Here is a 16,803-nt window from a genome sequence, read left to right on the forward strand (position 1 = left end):
AAGAAATCAAGATACTTACAGCCAACCATCATCATGGCCACCGAAAACATCTTCTCCACATCTGTGGTAGGAGCTATGTTTCCAAATCCTATGGTTGTAAGGCTTGTCATGGTAAAGTAGAGAGAGGACACGTACAGTGAATCCTTGCTGGGTCCTCCTTCCCACGTCCCTGCACTGGTATTGTATCGATACGGAGTCCCAATGCTCAAGGCCAGCTGGTAGAGCCAACTGTCTATTTGGATGGTGTTGGTGACTTCATCGATGACCTCGTAGTCCCCAATGCTGTACCATATGCAGGCCAGCCAGTGGGCAACCAGTCCAAACACACACACCAGGAGCACGAGGACCGCTGCTCCATACTCCAGGTAATGGTCCAACTTCCTAGCAACACGGCCCAGTCGCAGGAGACGCACCACTTTCAAAGAACTGAAGAGACTGCTGATTCCCTGAATAAAAGAAAAGAAATGACACTCGCTTTCAGAAAAGAAAACAGTACAATGGCTCATCATCATGAACGTGATCCTCAACCACTTACATACCAGGAGCATCATCATAATATAGCTCTGGCTTTGTCAACAAAATAGCTGAAATTATAAAGCGACTTTTCTGAATGCAGATTCCTTCCCACTCAGAAACAAGGTATTTGTGAATTATCATCCAAAGCATTTCATTAGCTAAGAAAGACCCAATTTATTTTCATAAGTGCAGTATAAATAGCACAGACAAAAACCAAAGGAGAAAAGTGCTCAGGCGCAATACACGGAGTATAGAAACAGTGATGAGTTCAGACCTCTTACGTCTTCTTTTCCTCTAAAAGATTTATTTTTACTTCTTACTTTATAATCGCTATGAACGGCAAAATGTTGGAAGAGGAATCTTTCAGGCAAGCAAACAGGAAATCCTTCTGTGCGTATGGGGAGAACAGGCAATGGCATTGTTGGTTCCACTACCTCCTGCCACAGTCATGATAAGCGCTAAATCGGAAGAGCTCTGAGAAAGTGGAGAGCTAAACCTTGAATGGGTACAGAACCTACCCAATCCTATCATCTAGCCACAGTCATAGGACAGAATACCAAAAGGGAATGGCAGCAAAACAAATCATATTTTGTTGAGGAGCTTAAAATTCCAAATATAGCATTATCCAAATGGAAATATAGCGTAGCCCTTCTTCAGTCAATGAAGGTCCCATAGGTCCTTGTTAGGCAGCGTATAATAAGCCGCCCGGGAAGGTAGGATAAATGCATTCCCGATACAAGGAGGGGAGACAGAGCAGGGATCCAGGAAGCCTCCCATCCCATCATCGCCTCCTAGTCTCATGGAGTCCATGACGCCCTTAGTGCTAATTCTGTCTCCCAGAAGGGACGCAAGGAATCTACCAGAACTTACTCCGAGCTTAAAGTTCTGACCAACACAGAGAAACTGGTTAGGGTGGTGGAAGGGATGTAACATTAATAAGACTCTAAATTATGGCATCGTAAAGTTCTTGACAGTTAAGGTAAAAATGCATTTGGTTATACTCTACATAACTGAAATTTTTCTAAATAAAAACTTGAAAGAAAGAGAAAGAAAGCACAGAGAAGCAGAAGCAGGAGCCCTTGTGGTAGTAAAAGGGTAGCAGAAGCGCCTTGGCCGATTCTGTTTCAACCTTGATGTCCTTAAGCCTGGCTCTATTTCAATTTCCACTCTCAAATGCTGTGGCAGAAATGAAGCCTTAAAATAAATTCTCATTTCCCTTGAACACTTGGGGAGAAAAGAAGATACTGAACTTTAGGCGGCTCAAAAGAGGAGCATTAATAAAACTCGGAAGATGAATTGGCATAATTCAATGACCTGAGATGCTGAGAGGTAAGAAGATTCAAAAGAACTTGGAAGCCCTAAAAAAATGAAACTATGTACCCATAAACAAGAAAGACAAAAATAAGCATTTGCTGAGAACTTGTGTAAGCCACGAATCTGAGTGGGCCCTGGGGTGCTGAGATGAACATGCCTTGCTTCCACTCCCGTGAAACCCGTGGCCAAAACGCATGGAAAACTTGGGGTTAAACTGAAAATAAAAGCAGGGCTGCTGTAGGTGGTGTTCTCTAGTTCACTAGAATTTTTAAAGAAAATATGGCACCTCTGTTTAAAGACTGCAAAGAAACGTCATTTCTACCTAAATTCTTTTCTCTAAAAAGAAAAAGAAGGGAAAAGCAGAGGAGAATATTTATCCCCATTTAAACTAAAGAACAGTCACAACTCGCAGCTGGACCGGAGGGGTGAGACCTCCGTGGTGAGCCGGAGCAAGGCCTCAAAGGCCAAGGGCTCTCTCCCGCCTCTGCTGCAGGCAGCTTTCTCCAAAGGGAGGGGGCCCGCCTGGAGGGGCACCTGCTCTGGCTTCATTTACTGAAAAAGCACATTTGTCATTAGCCATGGCCAACACCACTTAAATATTACAAAATATTTTGTAAACTCTCTGACATGGCTTCTATGCCACCACTCTCCCCCTACCTGACATTTCTTTCCAAGTCATTTCCTAGGGCTGCCCTTCTCCATGCTTCTATTATGTGTTAGGTTCTCTTCGTGATTGCCCTCAGCCCTTTCCTAGTTGGTTTAATGCTTACCGATGTTTCACCTGATTTCTATAGACGGGTGATTCACAGTTTCACTTCCCAGCACAAAATTCTCTAAGGTGTTCCTGCGGCAGGAGCCAAATGCTTACTGTGCATTCCATTTCTATGCCCCATAGGTGTTCAGTGGTGATAGGTCCCAAAGGGAATCTTTCTCCTCTCTGGAATCAATTCTCCATCTCTCTTCTGAATGACATCGTCATCTACTCAGTCCCTCAGATGTGGGACTGAGCCGCAGCTCCTCTGTTCCCTGCCACGTACAGCTGATTGTCAAGCCCTTAGGATCTCACCATTCAAAGTGCCCAAGTGCTCAATACATATCCACATTTTAAATATCTAAAAAAGTCCCTTCTTTCCCATTTCTAAGGCCATGCCTTAGTCAGGACTTTATGATTTTTCTTACTTGTGTGACAAGCAATAGCCTCTCCATTGGTCACCTTACCTCTATTCTTACTTCAATTCACAGATCACATTATACAGGTAATCAGCCTAGTATTCCTTAAAATCGCATCAATCTAACCATGTCCTTCCCTAACCTAAAATCTTTAATGCTATAGGATTAAGCATTAACTCTCTAAGGACCTGGTACCTGCTTACTGAGTCAGTATCTCTCCCACCAATTCCTTGCGCTATCTATGCTCCTATCACACTCAGCAACGTGTAGTTCAAATTTTCTAAATAAAAACTTGAAAGTTTCATGTTACAAGTTGTACCTTATCATGAAAGTGTTTGACCCTCCCACACTCTTGGTGGCCAGGGTCATACTTATATATAGTTTATGACAAACATTCTCTCCTCCATGTGCATTACTCTGATTTCTTCCCAACCCCAACCCCATCTTCATTTTCATAGCCTCACCCCCTCTCCAACTGTGAGAGTTAGGTGTCCTTCCTTTGTGTTATCATACACCTTTGCACATCTCTACTATAACAACTATCACAATAACACTTCATTACAAGTCTCTGCGTGTATGCATGACATCCCAGGGAACTCCTAACCCCTTGAAGAATATATCTAGTGTCCATTACAAAGTTTGGCATATCGTAATATGTTAAGCCATCAATACATTTAATAAACGAAGGGAAAAAATTTTGTAACGTAAGCAAATGTGGATTGGGTAAATTTGGGGGGTTTTAGTTAGTAATAAACTAAATGTAATTTAACAGTAAAATACAGACAACAAAACAGTCAATGTAACTTTGAGATGCATGAGTAAAGGTATAGCATCAAGTATGAAAGAGAAATTCTGTTTAATTCCTCCACTGACTAGATCATAGCTATAGGAGATGAATAAATTATATTCAGAAAAGGGCTGTTAAAAAGGAACTAAAAAATATACATTATGCCCACCCAGGCATGGCTCAGCGGTTGAGCATCGACCTAGGATCCCAGAGATTGGGGATCAATTCCCGGTCAGGGCACATGCCCGGGTTGCAGGCTGCAGCCGATCAATGGCTCTCTCATCATTGATGTTTCTATCTCTCTCTCCCTCTCCCTCTCCCTTCCTCTCTCTGAAATCAATAAACATATATTAAAAAATATATACACACACACACACATTATTAGGCAATGAGGAAAAAGGTGGGGCCCCAGGGGGAGGAGACTGGGGTAGAATTACCATTGGTAAATCTACTACTACTTTGGATTTACTAATCCAAAGATTTCAACATGCCTGTACCAAATAATTCCTTCCACACAGTAAACCAACCAGAAAACAAGATCATTCACTGCTACTTGGAAGACAGACATGGTGACAATAATACTGCACACCTACTACATGCCAGGCACTGTTCTAAGAGCTTATTAAAAAATTTTATCTTAGACCAATCCTTGGTGGTAGGTATCACTAAAACATAGCCCAGAAAGGCTAAGTAATTAGACGAAGTTCCCGCAGCCAGTAAAAGGAGGAGCCCGGATTCAAGCACAGGCAGTCTGGCCTCGGACCCGTTGCTCGTCACCACTTCACTCTCGGACCACACTCCGGGACTCACCCTACCTACAGCACAATGTATAATTTAACTAAGCACATTAGTGCCTGCACCAGGACTGATCATTTCTGCTCTTCGTCTATTTTAAACATACATTAAGCTTTAAAAAGTATATACATCATTGCAGATAGTAACATGCTCTACAAATAAAAATAACACAGGGCAACAGGGAACAGATAATGAGTGGGACGGTCAGGACCGAGTGATGTAGGAAAGCACGGAGTGAGGGCTAAACGCAGCTGGTAGGTTAGGGTGATTTTTTTAATTGCAAAGGAAAAAGATTTCAAGTGACCTCAAGTGATGAAACATTTAATATAAGGATGGACATTTAATATAAGGACGGACAATAAGCTGTGTACCTAGATTGACTTTTGAAATGTGGTGGTACATTCAGAAATACAAAGGAATGGCCCAAGAAGGATTTATTAATTTTTCTCTAAGTCATCCTTTAAATGAAAAGAAAAAATTGCTTTCCATTATTTCATTCATCCACTCACTCACCAAATACCTGACCGAGTTTATTCTAAATACCGGGGATCTAGCATTGTGAACAAGTGCACAAACGATCCCCTACCTTTCCCTTGCTTAAAATGTGTTTTGGTTTACAGACAGCCGCAAGGTCTGGCCCGCTCCGCACTCTGACCTCATCTTTCAACACTCTCAAGCTCCCTCTCCACTCAACTTTCAGGTCAGATGCGCCGTGCGCCCTCAAGATGAGGCCTGTGCCTTGGCCGTGACTTCTAAGCGGGATGTCTTACGGCTCTTTCATGCTCCTGCCTTAGCCTAGTGAGCTCCATTCAAACTCCAGATCTCAGCTCGGTCATCGCTTCCTCAGAGAAACTCTCCTGTGCGTCTAGGTCAGGCCATGTCATTGCATAATCTCAGAGGACCATGCACATCCCCTTCCCGACATGTGTCCGTTGGTGACTGTGTCTTCCTGTCATGCTCATCCTTTCGAGCAACACTCTCTAGCACTCCCTGGCGTGTAGCAGGCACCAAATATTTATTGGAAAAACATGAATACGTTAACCTCTAATAATAATTTCTGATTCACCTGGCACTAATGCTGTAATTAATCATTAATAGTTACTTCGTCTTCACAGGTGGCATCATACCAAGCAACTGGATAAAACCCACAAAACAATAATAAACTCCATTTTGTAACCATTGGGGTCTTACTCTAAGCAGATTTGCTACATGGATGCCTGCAGAGTCCACTTCTATTTCCTTGTCTAGAGCACAATTTAAAGACCGAAAGAAAATTGCAAACTGCATTTGCTACCTGAACTTCTAGCCCAGATAACAAATTCTTTTGTCTCTTCCTATTCAGAATTCACTTCTCCAAATGATGCTACCAAAAGATCTGTGAGGGAATAAATAATTCCATACTCCACGCATTAGTTAACATGCTTCAGTAGGGGACTTCAATTTAAATTGCTTATTTTAGACAATCTATAGTCTTATCAAAACATGGTGGCTGGCATCGGCAGATAGATGAAAAACGGACATTAATGTTCAGCCATATCCATAATGTGCTACATTTTTATATGCTTCTGAGGTCTCATCTTGTAATCTCTGTCTCTTGCTCTCTGTAGTCCAGTCATAGAAAACTTCTTTCCTTTCTTTAAAAATTTCATATTCTCTCACCTGAGGACCCAGGTGTTTAAAACACTCTGCCTAATCCACCAACCATTCCAACCCTTTCTTTCTTTTGTGTGGTTAATTCTTATGCATCTTGTAGACCTGAGCTGAAATGTCACCTCTTCAGACACTTCCCCTAACTATCTCCATCCTCAAACAGGTTAAGACACTTGTTTCATAGTATGAATAACTGGTCCGAGAAATGCTGAGGAGGTGATGAGCAGGCAGTGAGAGCTGAGTTAGAGAGAGCCTGGCGTGGCCACGGTGGACCATGTGTTAGCGAAAGTTACAAAGACTCAGGCATGGAGCCATGTGGTAAGGAAAAAGAGAAGAGAGGTAAGAATTCAATCATTAGAGGGAAAATGGACAAGTATATTGACAGGACTAAGGGAATCACATCAATAGTGGGACACTCAAGTGAAGGCCTACAAACTCTGAAAAAATAGAACAGAGTGAATGGCGATGTCTTCCAAAATTATTTTCTAAAAAGTGACCCTTTTCTAACCATTTTTATGATAATATGTGACAGTGAGATTGTTAAGGATATAATAAAAAAGCAAAGCAAGCCTGTGACACACGAGAAGAAGGTGGTTAAAGTAGCCCCATTTTTGTAGGCTTTTCACTCCTTTCCCAGCCCTTCGGCCCACTGCCCACTTCCAGGCCCACTTCCCACATGGAATAGACTGAGAGCTGTTGGGGGGTGGGAGCGATGACTGGATGAAAGAAGGTGAAGGGATTAGCAAAAAACATATATGCATAGCCCATAGAACATACATGCATAGCCCAAAGACACAGACACCAGTGTGGTGAAGGCCAGAGGGCAGGGAGAGAGAGGGCTGGGTGGAGGTGGGCAAAGGGAGGTGAAAAATGGGGACCTCTGTAATAGTGTCAACAATAAAAGAAAAAAAATTATTTTCCATAGCCTTTTCTGAAAATTAAAAATATTTTTATATATTTCCGCTCAGCAGCCGCTGACCCACTTATTTTGCCTCCTGAAACAATGCATGAGTTATCTTTTTCCTAGTTGCAACTTGTACTGACCTAGTTTGTCATGTTTACCACTTACAGATACCAGTTGTTGTCCTCCAAATTCCCCTTATTATGTTTCCTAAGTCCACATACGCTACCAAACAGTGTGTTATCTGCAGTTTCCCCATCTTTCTCTGATGTTCTATAATTCAGCTCTCCTTAATCTCCCAGAAATCACGCTTTCTGGACCTCCCAGAGCTGACTTCAAATGCACGCCTCAAAGCAGCTTGTCTCCATTGCTCGGATGCACAGTGACAGCATCTTTTACCCTGTTCTAGTTTCTAGGAAATCTGCGTTACTTCTTTTCAGACAGATGTTTTTCTTTAATGGACTCTGTCTTCCCTGCCTTACAGTTTTCTTCTTTAAAAAATCTCGTATCCGGTTCATGAATTCCTAGTAAATCAAATTACCTTCAGAGAGCCCAGCAAGTGTGACAGTCTAAAATAAAGAGCGTTATTAAGTCCTCTAAGCCATTCTGGACCTGCATCATGTTAGGATCAAACTGATTTTCAGACTGATCCTCTCCTATTCCCAAGCCACCACTAGCTCACTTCCTCAGTTTTAAGTTCTAGCTTCTTTTATGTCATTGTACAATCTCCTAAAACCTTGCTGACAATTCACTGCTTTAAGTCAGTGAGTCACAACTATGCACTCAGAGGAAAGAAAGTACAGCCAAGGAGATGGACACATTCTGCATCATCACAGGGCTTATAATCAAGCTGAGGAAATGAAGTAATAATATCCCCTCGGACAGGCAGGATTCCACAAGCAAAATTCAGTCATGTCTCTTTGCCCATTTATTCCTTGTGATGTAAATAAGTCAGGCATCCCTTCCCTTTTTTCACAGATAGGACTGAGAGCCACAGTAATCATCCCAAAGGCTCACAACAAGCGTGTCCTAGAAAAGACCCAGATCAACTGGCAACTGGTAGAGTGCCCATGAACACACATAATGCAACAAAAGAAAAATAACTCTGTTATGTGCATGAGTGTACGCAAGAGAAGATAACATGTGGTTAATATATTCATTACAGTTATTTGGAAATAATGTAGGAAGGCTTCCTGTAAAAAGTAGTTCCAGAAAGGTGGATATTACATAATAGATAATGAAGAGGCGATCTACAGGAATTGAGCTAAAAACAAGGCCAAACATGCATAAAATCACATCAGCAAAGAAGCTGGTAGACACATAGATAACACTAAATAAATACTGAGATCAAATAAGAAAATAATATAATCATTAAAAGAGAAAGTTAAAAACACCATGGAACCAAAGTACAAGACAATAATAATTTAGAAGGTGAGAAGGCGAACAGAGGTCCTTGAATTATTCAGGAGAAGAGTAAAGATAACAAGAAGCCAAATATTGATGCTAAAATATGGATCCTGCTGTTAGGAGTAATCAATTAGGAAAATTTCCAAACCAGCGGGGGGCCAGGAGATTTTAAAAAAATGCAATCAATCCAAAAGGTAGCAGAAAAGAAGAAAACTAAAATCAGAAACAGAGAGAAAAGCAAAGAAAAAGCATTTTAAAATGGAAAATAGGATGCTCTATAAGTAAATCAAAGTGTAATTCACTGGAATAGATATACATAGATGAAACTTGCCCATTAGAGAGACGTTCAAAATCTACAGACTATTTATTAAAAATCCAGCTACAGTATAATAATCTAGAATGATAAAAAATTAAAGGATAGAAATAGATATACCAAATTGATTTTAGTTTTGATAGTATCAAGCCAATAGACCTTAAACAAAAACAAAAAAAGCATTTTTAGGTACAAAGAAAGTTAGAAAATAATATTGAGGATACCTCCCAGAAAGTATAGCAAAAAAGATAAAATATTGGGAAATAGGAAAGGAGGAAAAAGAAGGAAATTAGTGGACTAGTCCAGTAGGTACAATATCCAAATAAAAGGAGTACCAGCAAGAAAAAGAACTGAGAAAAGTGGGGAGAGAGAGTGAAGGACACAGGAAAAAAATCAAGACATGCTCTTTCCAGATTGAAAAGGCCACCGAGTCAGTGCCCGGGAAAACTAACGAAGACAGACCCACACTAGGGCGTATCAGGAGTACGTTTCAGAGCTCTGGGACGCAGGAGGGACACCAACTTCCAGAAAGACAAAACAGGTCACATGCAAAGCATCAGAAATCACAGTGGCTCAAGGTGCTTAAAAGACTCTTAGAAGGTGGACTGCAGTGGCATTATGACTTTCAAATTCTGAGGACAAATTATCTCTAGCCTAGAATATTATAGCTAGCCAAACTGTCAATATGGTGGGAGGGTAGAAAGGAGAGCTATTTGTTTAAGCAAAGGATGCTGATAGAATATTGTTTTCATTAATATAGTAAAGAGAGATGCAGACAACTGATAGAGGGATTAGTGGTAAGTCCATAAGACTAAGCAAATGACTAAACCAGACAGCTACCGACTCTCAGGAAAACGGAAAGTGCAGGAAAGGAAAAGTAGTCATAGGAAGATAGCTGAAATGCAGCTGTAAATAGCCTATCTGTAGTCATAATAATGTAAACACCTAATATTTATTGAACCAAGAGGTTAAACCTATATTGTGAAAATGGGGTGATGGAAGTAGGGCATGTATATAGTGAGGGCAGGGGGTTAAAATCTCAAATTCCATAGCAAGAGGTCGAGGACAAGACCTAAAGCTGAAAAGCCAAGAGGTGGGTATCTAATCACATTGTTTGGTGACATGGAAGCAAACAATGAAAGAATGTCCCCAAACAATTCGGAAGTGGCTGCCTCTAGCTTCTGCTCTTTTATGAAACCAGATATCGCCAACTGTTCTTCATAGAGGTTCTACCAACTTACACTCCGTTGAGTGCCCACGCCATCCCTTTATCGGTTCAGGTCCCTAGGAGTGCCGCCAAGTCAGGGTTAGATGTGCGGGAATTTCCCTGAGAAAAAAGCCTGGGAGGGGTAAGGGGAGGAGGGGGGAGCCTTCAGACTGCGGGGCCGGGGTGACCCCGGTAAGGAGGGAAGGAAGGATGGCGCGGGAAGAGCCTCAGCCCAGAGTACACACATGGGGAGTCGAAAGCAAAAGTTGCTCAACGCGCGAGCTCCGCACTGACCGGGAAGAGGTGAATTATAATATTACCACCCCCTCAGCCGCTGGGCAAGCTCTCGGCCTTGGGGAAGGGTGGCTGCGGGTGGAAGCCCCCGCAGACGGAAAACGCAGCAGCTGTCAGCTGTGTTCAGCGGTGTGTTGGTAAATGATTAGCAACCGGTTCTACTGCGAGTTAAAAACAAAACAAAACAAAAAAACTCTATTTGTAGCACTTGCAGCCTTCTGGGTGTAAATAGTCCATTATGGGCAGTCCCAAGCCACCAGTGTGACAGTGTGATGACTCACAACGCCGAGTTGGAAAGAGCTGCTGACGACTGGCTTTCCCAAACCAGGACCCGGAGCCAGGGACACAGTAGCTGCGCTCCGGGCAGCGGGTTTCCTGCGGGTGATTTGAGCAGCGACCCTCCTGGGCCACCCTCCTCACCAACCTAGTGTGCTCACAAAGAATTGATCTTAACAGTGGGATAACTAAAAGCAGTATGTCAGCGTAGTTTGCAGTTTACTTTGTGTTTTCCTTAATATGAGGCTGAGAATCTTCTGATATATTTATGTATTATACCAAATGTGTTTATTGTTACGTAATATATTTAATGTATTTTCTTTTCCATGAATTGGACCAATCCCTTGATTATTTTATTGAAATCGTTATGCCTACATTCTAAATAACTGAAACCTTAATGTATTAATTTTAAGATAGTAATCCATTTAGTAAGTTAAATATAAATATTACTTAGTATCTACTTATCACACGATTAACATCTTCAAAGTTAACTCCTCTCAACTCTTTCCAAAGGGTAAATAGGAAAGAAATAAATGTACCTTAACAGTTTGATGTAAGTAAAATCCTTAATTAGAAAACAAATTAGTATGATTCCTTTTTTCCCCAATAAATTTTAAAATAACAATTACATGTATAGTATCAAAATATAATGTCTACATGTAACTTTTAGACAGATAGGTTTCTAAAATAAAAAGTTGATTGAATGTGAAAAATTTACATTTGAACAGCCTACAAGGGAGAGTAGAGTCTTCGGGGAAGTTAAGTTTATAGTATTATCATTATGAGCACATTTTAATAACATATATATTCTATATTGGCTCATTTATATATTATTAGTTGAGATGACTGGTTGCATCCTATTAGTTTGGTGTAGCAAGTTGAAATTAACCACTATTAAATTAGAGGCTAAGAAACTCTGGATGAAGTTGTCTTTTAAGCTAGTATACATATTTTAAGTATTTCTGTTGTGCAGATGACACTGAATTAGCAGAACCTTTCATTTGAGCAGACATCAGAAGATACCTAATACAGTCTCTAACTGCAAATTTACTTAGGTAAATTTACAGCAAAAGCTATAAAGAATCCAAAAAGGCACAAATTCAAGAATTGTTTTTCCGCAGAAGTTTTCTTATCTTTATGTTAATTTGATCTATGGATACCTGGAGTTTTAAAATGCTACAGTTCTCCAAAGCAAATCCATCTATTTCATCGTCTTTCAACCAGTTATCTATTTCATGAACTGTATTTGACTCAATGTCGCTGCTTTTCTTCTGCTCCACCTCTTCCAACCACAGCCTCCAATTCTCCCAAGCAAAACCTCTAACCACAGCCATTTTCCAAGTCATCAGTATTTTCAACCAGAAATCAAGTGGGAAAAGCAGATAAAAATTAATTGGTGGCTAAAAAGAAGTTTGGAATATCTACAAATTCCTTTTATCTTAATTTTCTCAAAACATGAACCACAGTGCTCAAAAAACAAAAAGAAGAAACTTACCTCATCCACATTTTCAAAGGCATTGATGATGTCATAAGGTAAACAAGACAGCAGGTCGATCACAAACCAAGTTTTCAGGTAGTTCATTCTTATCAGCTTGGGGTCAGAAATGACTTCTCCGCCAGGTCCCACAAAGGTCGTGTGAAAATTTAAAACAATGTCAACCAGAAAAATAACATCCACCACACTGTCCAGCACCAACCAGGCGATGTTGTTCTGCTTTGTTTTGAAGGACACGTTATAAGGAACCATAATGGCGGTATAGAAGGTAAGAATTAAAATCACCCAATCCCAAGTAGTTTTAAAAGCACAATAGTGTAAAATAATGTGTGGTGGCGTCTTTGGCGCTTCTTGCTTATACTGAGGAAGGATATCTGATCCCAGCTGAAGTACCTAAAAGAGATAGAATATATATATAAGTAATGTGGATATCTTTGCACAGTTAGTAATGAATTCGAACTTACTGGCAGTCCAACCAGAGCCTATGATCATGAATTCTGGTTTCAAGGCCATTCCTGCCCTATCATTTCATCTCCCTCTTCTGAGTTTTCCCAAAATTTGTTCAAAGGAAGTCACTTTGAATGAACTTTGGAAAAACTAAATCTAATCTCTCTGAGCAGCAGCAGTTGATCTGACTGCTGCTCCATCTGGTTTTTTCTCCAGTGGCCAACTGTTGAGTCACAAACTGGGGCACCATATACAGAGGGGAAGAAGAGGCTGAGTAAAGAGGCCGACCACTCTAGATGGTAGGTGACAGTTTTAATAAGCAAGGGAGCCCGGCTGGGCATGGTTCAGCGGTTGAGCATTGATCTAGGGTCCAGGCAATTGGGGTTCGATTCCCGGTCAGGGCACATGCCCGGGTTGTGGGCTCAATCCCCAGTCGGGGGCGTGCAGGACGACTCTCTCATCATTGATGTTTCTATCTCTCTCTCCCTCTCCTTTCCTCGCTCTGAAATCAATAAAGATATATTAAAAAAACAAAAAAAGCAAAGGAACCTCCACATCTTGGGTGACTGCGAGAAAGTAAACTCAGTGCCAGGGTACATTATGACTTAGGCATTTTTGCATTCCTGGACCTTTTCCTCCATAAAATTAATAAAAATAAAATAAAATAAAAATTATATTTTATAGCTGCATTCTTACAAAAATCAATGAATATTATATATTCAATTTTTTAACCTAAAAGGTCATTTTTTTCCTCCACTGTTAATAGAAATTCAAACATCCTGTAGACCCCTAAAAGTGCTTCATGCCCTCCATTCTGTGCTGACAGACAATTCCACCCTGCTTAGTGCCCAGCAATGATGTAGGCTGTATCCTCTAGCGATGGGAGGGGATCACTCCTGAGTTCAGCATTTCTTAAATCTGGCTACAAACTGGAATCATCTGAAGACATTTTAAAAACACAGTCTATTCATACCTAGACCCCACCCCAGAAAGTAATTAATCTTGTGTGGGTTCTCAGAGAATCTGTACTTTCAAAACCTTTCCAGGTGGTTATAATGAATGGTACAAGGTAAAACCATTCTCTTCTAGTTTTTAGACAGTCAAAACCAGAGAGAGACTTGCACATCTAAAGTGACCCCAAATTCTACCAGAGGAGAAGCAGGAAGAGGGGGAAGAGGGAAAGCAGAGTGGCAACAACATCAGAGGGCAGGTGCTTAAGCTTTGATCTTCCTCACGGACAGAGCACTGCTTTAATCTTCGCTCCCTCGCTGGGGCTTCTTTATAAACCGGTTCAGTAATAACTCTTCATTTTCATTTGTACTTTCATAATCAATAAGCCTTAGGTGGAAGGGAGATAAGATAACATTTTCTGATGTATTTTTGTACCAATACAGTACATTCTTTCTCTCTGAATATCTGAGAGTATTGACTATTGTGGAGTCAGGACCATGGACAGTGGTGCGTGTGTCCCTCTTCCCAGTATAAACATGAGCAGCTGAAGCCAACCAGCAGGATGCCAGTGCGTAAGGAAAATTGGTAAATTCCCTACAGGGAGACCAGGATCTTTGAAATTAGGGACCAGCTCCAAATTTAGGGGTCCTGGTGGAGTTGAGATAAATTTTACATGTCTTGGAAAAAGTAAAAGAGCCTGAAATTCAACAGCAAATCCAAATACGTGGGTTGAGCAAATTCTACAACCCTGAGAACAACTGGAAAGACCAGGCCCTTGTGCTAACTTGGTGCTTGTCCTGGGTCAGTCTTTGGAGAACCAAGAGCACACACTGACTAGATATATTTTTTTCTTTTTTTTAAAAGACTTACTGGGCAGATCTTTTAAAAAAAAATATATATATATATTTATATATATATAAATAAAGATATATATATCTTTATTGATTTCAGAGAGAGGAAAGGAGAGGGGGAGAGAGAGATAGAAACATCAATGATGAGAGAGTCATTGATCGAGCCCGCAACCTGGGCATGTGCCCTAACCGGACATCAAACCCCGATCGCCTGGATCCTAGGTCAACGCTCAACCGCTGAGCCACGCCCGGCCGGGCCACTGACTAGATATATTGACAACCTTGTTCTTTCTGCATGCTCTCTGAAAGCAAGGCTAAAGCCTGACAGAAAGCAGTTTTGTATCTGAATCAGGTTTGTGAATTAGGGATGACTGCTAAAGAAACTGACAATAATCAAAGAGCAAAGCAAAAAAATCAGATGAGAAGAAACAGGAATGAAAGCTCCTCAAAAATAAAAGTACAAATGATAAGCTGTCAAGGGGAAAGAAACTTTCCCCTTGATGTAGAGGGGAAAAAATAGTCATGAGTGACTCGGGTGTTAGGGTAGAAAAGTTTCCTCTTTTTGGTTCCTTTCCTCTCGTGCTTGCTCAATTGTGTTAACAACAACAACAAAAACCGGAAAGCTCTGAATAGGGTGTAGCTAAGACCCAGAAAGAATCATGGCTATAAAAGTCAGCAGTCACAGAAACAAGCTCCCATACTTCAGCTTGATGTGTAGAAACAGACAACTCAAGGCAGAAAAAAGTTGCTTCAAAATCAAGTAGTACTTAGTAACAAGCGTTATTGAAAAAGAAAATTCTATCTAACTGTCTACTTTAAATCTTGTGCAAATTGCATATGATCTTTTTAAAATGTTGTGATGATTGTTAATATTTAGTTATAGTAATGTCTTAATTTGGGCTTTTAAAAACATGTCTGCTGCCCAGCCGGGCGTGGCTCAGCAGTTGAATATCGACCTAGGATCCAGGCGATTGGGGTTCGATTCCCGGTCAGGGCACACGCCCGGGTTGCGGGCTCGATCCCCGGCCGGGGGGGGGTGTGCAGGAGGCAACCCATCAATGACTCTCTCATCATTGATGTTTCTATCTCTCTCTCTCTCCCTCTCCTTTCCTCTCTCTGAAATCAATAAAGATATATTTTTTAAAAATAAATAAGTAAAAAATAAAAACATATCTGCTTATTAAAGTATTACTCTCTCCCTAAACTAACAGGTCTATTGAGAGCAGAAACCAATACGAGTCCCTCTGTTAGCTGTGGTCCGAGAAAAAGTGCAGAACCCTTCAAATTCAAGGAACACACTTAATTCCCAACCCTCTCCAAACCAAATTGTCTTCAGCTAGTTAAGAAAGTTACTCTGGAGTGCTTCAGCTCACCTTTCTCCAGCAAACTGATGAACACATGCATTTAATTTCACTTTTCTCTCAGTTATCTCAGAATATTTTGCAGATGCCCACTAAGCGCTCAGCATATTTCTGGCAATTTGACTAGCTTTGGGGCATTTTTTATTATCAGTAAGACAAATGATGATCACAGGAGACATGTGAACAACAAAGCTTCGAGCTGCCTTGGAGTTCTGCCTTCATCCCTGTTCTCTCTGGTTCCAATACACTGCCTCTTGGTAACATCATCTAGTCCTTGGCTTTAACAGCCATTTCTGTGAAGATGACACAAAGGCCAGCAATTCAAACCCAGATATCCCTCTGGGGCCTGACCCATAAATCTCCACTCAGATTTCCTGTCAGGCACTTCAAACTTAATATGTCCAAAACTGAATTCCTTATCATTGCCTCCAAACTTCCTCTTCCTCCTTGTATATTTGCCATTCTATTAACCAACAGCACTCACTATCTACCTAGTTGTCAACACTCAAAACACAGAGTTGCCCAGGCTTCATCTTATTTCACATTCAATTCTAACCTATCAACAACGTGTTGACGCAGATCTTGCTGTGTCTGCAATCTGCCCACTTCTGCTTCTGGTTCCCTTGATTAAAACCATGGTCATCCTAGCTGAATGGCTACTAGAAACTCTTACCTGGTTTTCCTATCTACCCATTCAGCAGAGAGCCCCTAGGTCAAGCGGGGATCCTTAACCATTTTTGTGCCATGGATCTCTTTCGGCAATCTGGTGAAGTCTATGTACCTCATCTTAGAATAATGTTTTTAAGATAATACAATAAAAACATAGGATTATAAAGGAAACCATTGGGACCAATCTCCCTTTAAAGGTTTCTCTGAAGCACAAATGCAATCATGTCACTTCCCTGGCACAAAGGATGCCCACCACCATTTGACTATACATCACCTTAACCTCCCCTCCCCCACCTGACTTCACCCACACTGAAGTCACTCTCAAAGTCATCACACTACCTCTTCTCTGAGCCTCTGCATATGCCAGCCACCCTGGTAAAAATAACCTTCTAATAACCT

General features: G+C 41.0%; 1 protein-coding gene across 1 annotated transcript in view; it reads right to left on the reverse strand.

Annotated features, from left to right (window-relative positions):
* Window positions 1–16,803, reverse strand: part of KCNH5 (potassium voltage-gated channel subfamily H member 5) — a 218,003-nt gene that overhangs the window by 157,251 nt on the left and 43,949 nt on the right. The window contains exons 6-7 of the mRNA XM_081150235.1: window positions 12,126–12,518; window positions 20–446 (exon numbers count right to left, since the gene is read on the reverse strand). Of these exons, the coding sequence (XP_081006361.1) occupies window positions 20–446; window positions 12,126–12,518 (820 nt within the window). The remainder of the gene's footprint in view (window positions 1–19; window positions 447–12,125; window positions 12,519–16,803) is intronic.

This window comes from Miniopterus schreibersii, assembly GCF_964146895.1.
Source record: "Miniopterus schreibersii genome assembly, chromosome: 1".
NCBI classification, from domain to species: Eukaryota; Metazoa; Chordata; class Mammalia; order Chiroptera; family Miniopteridae; genus Miniopterus; species Miniopterus schreibersii.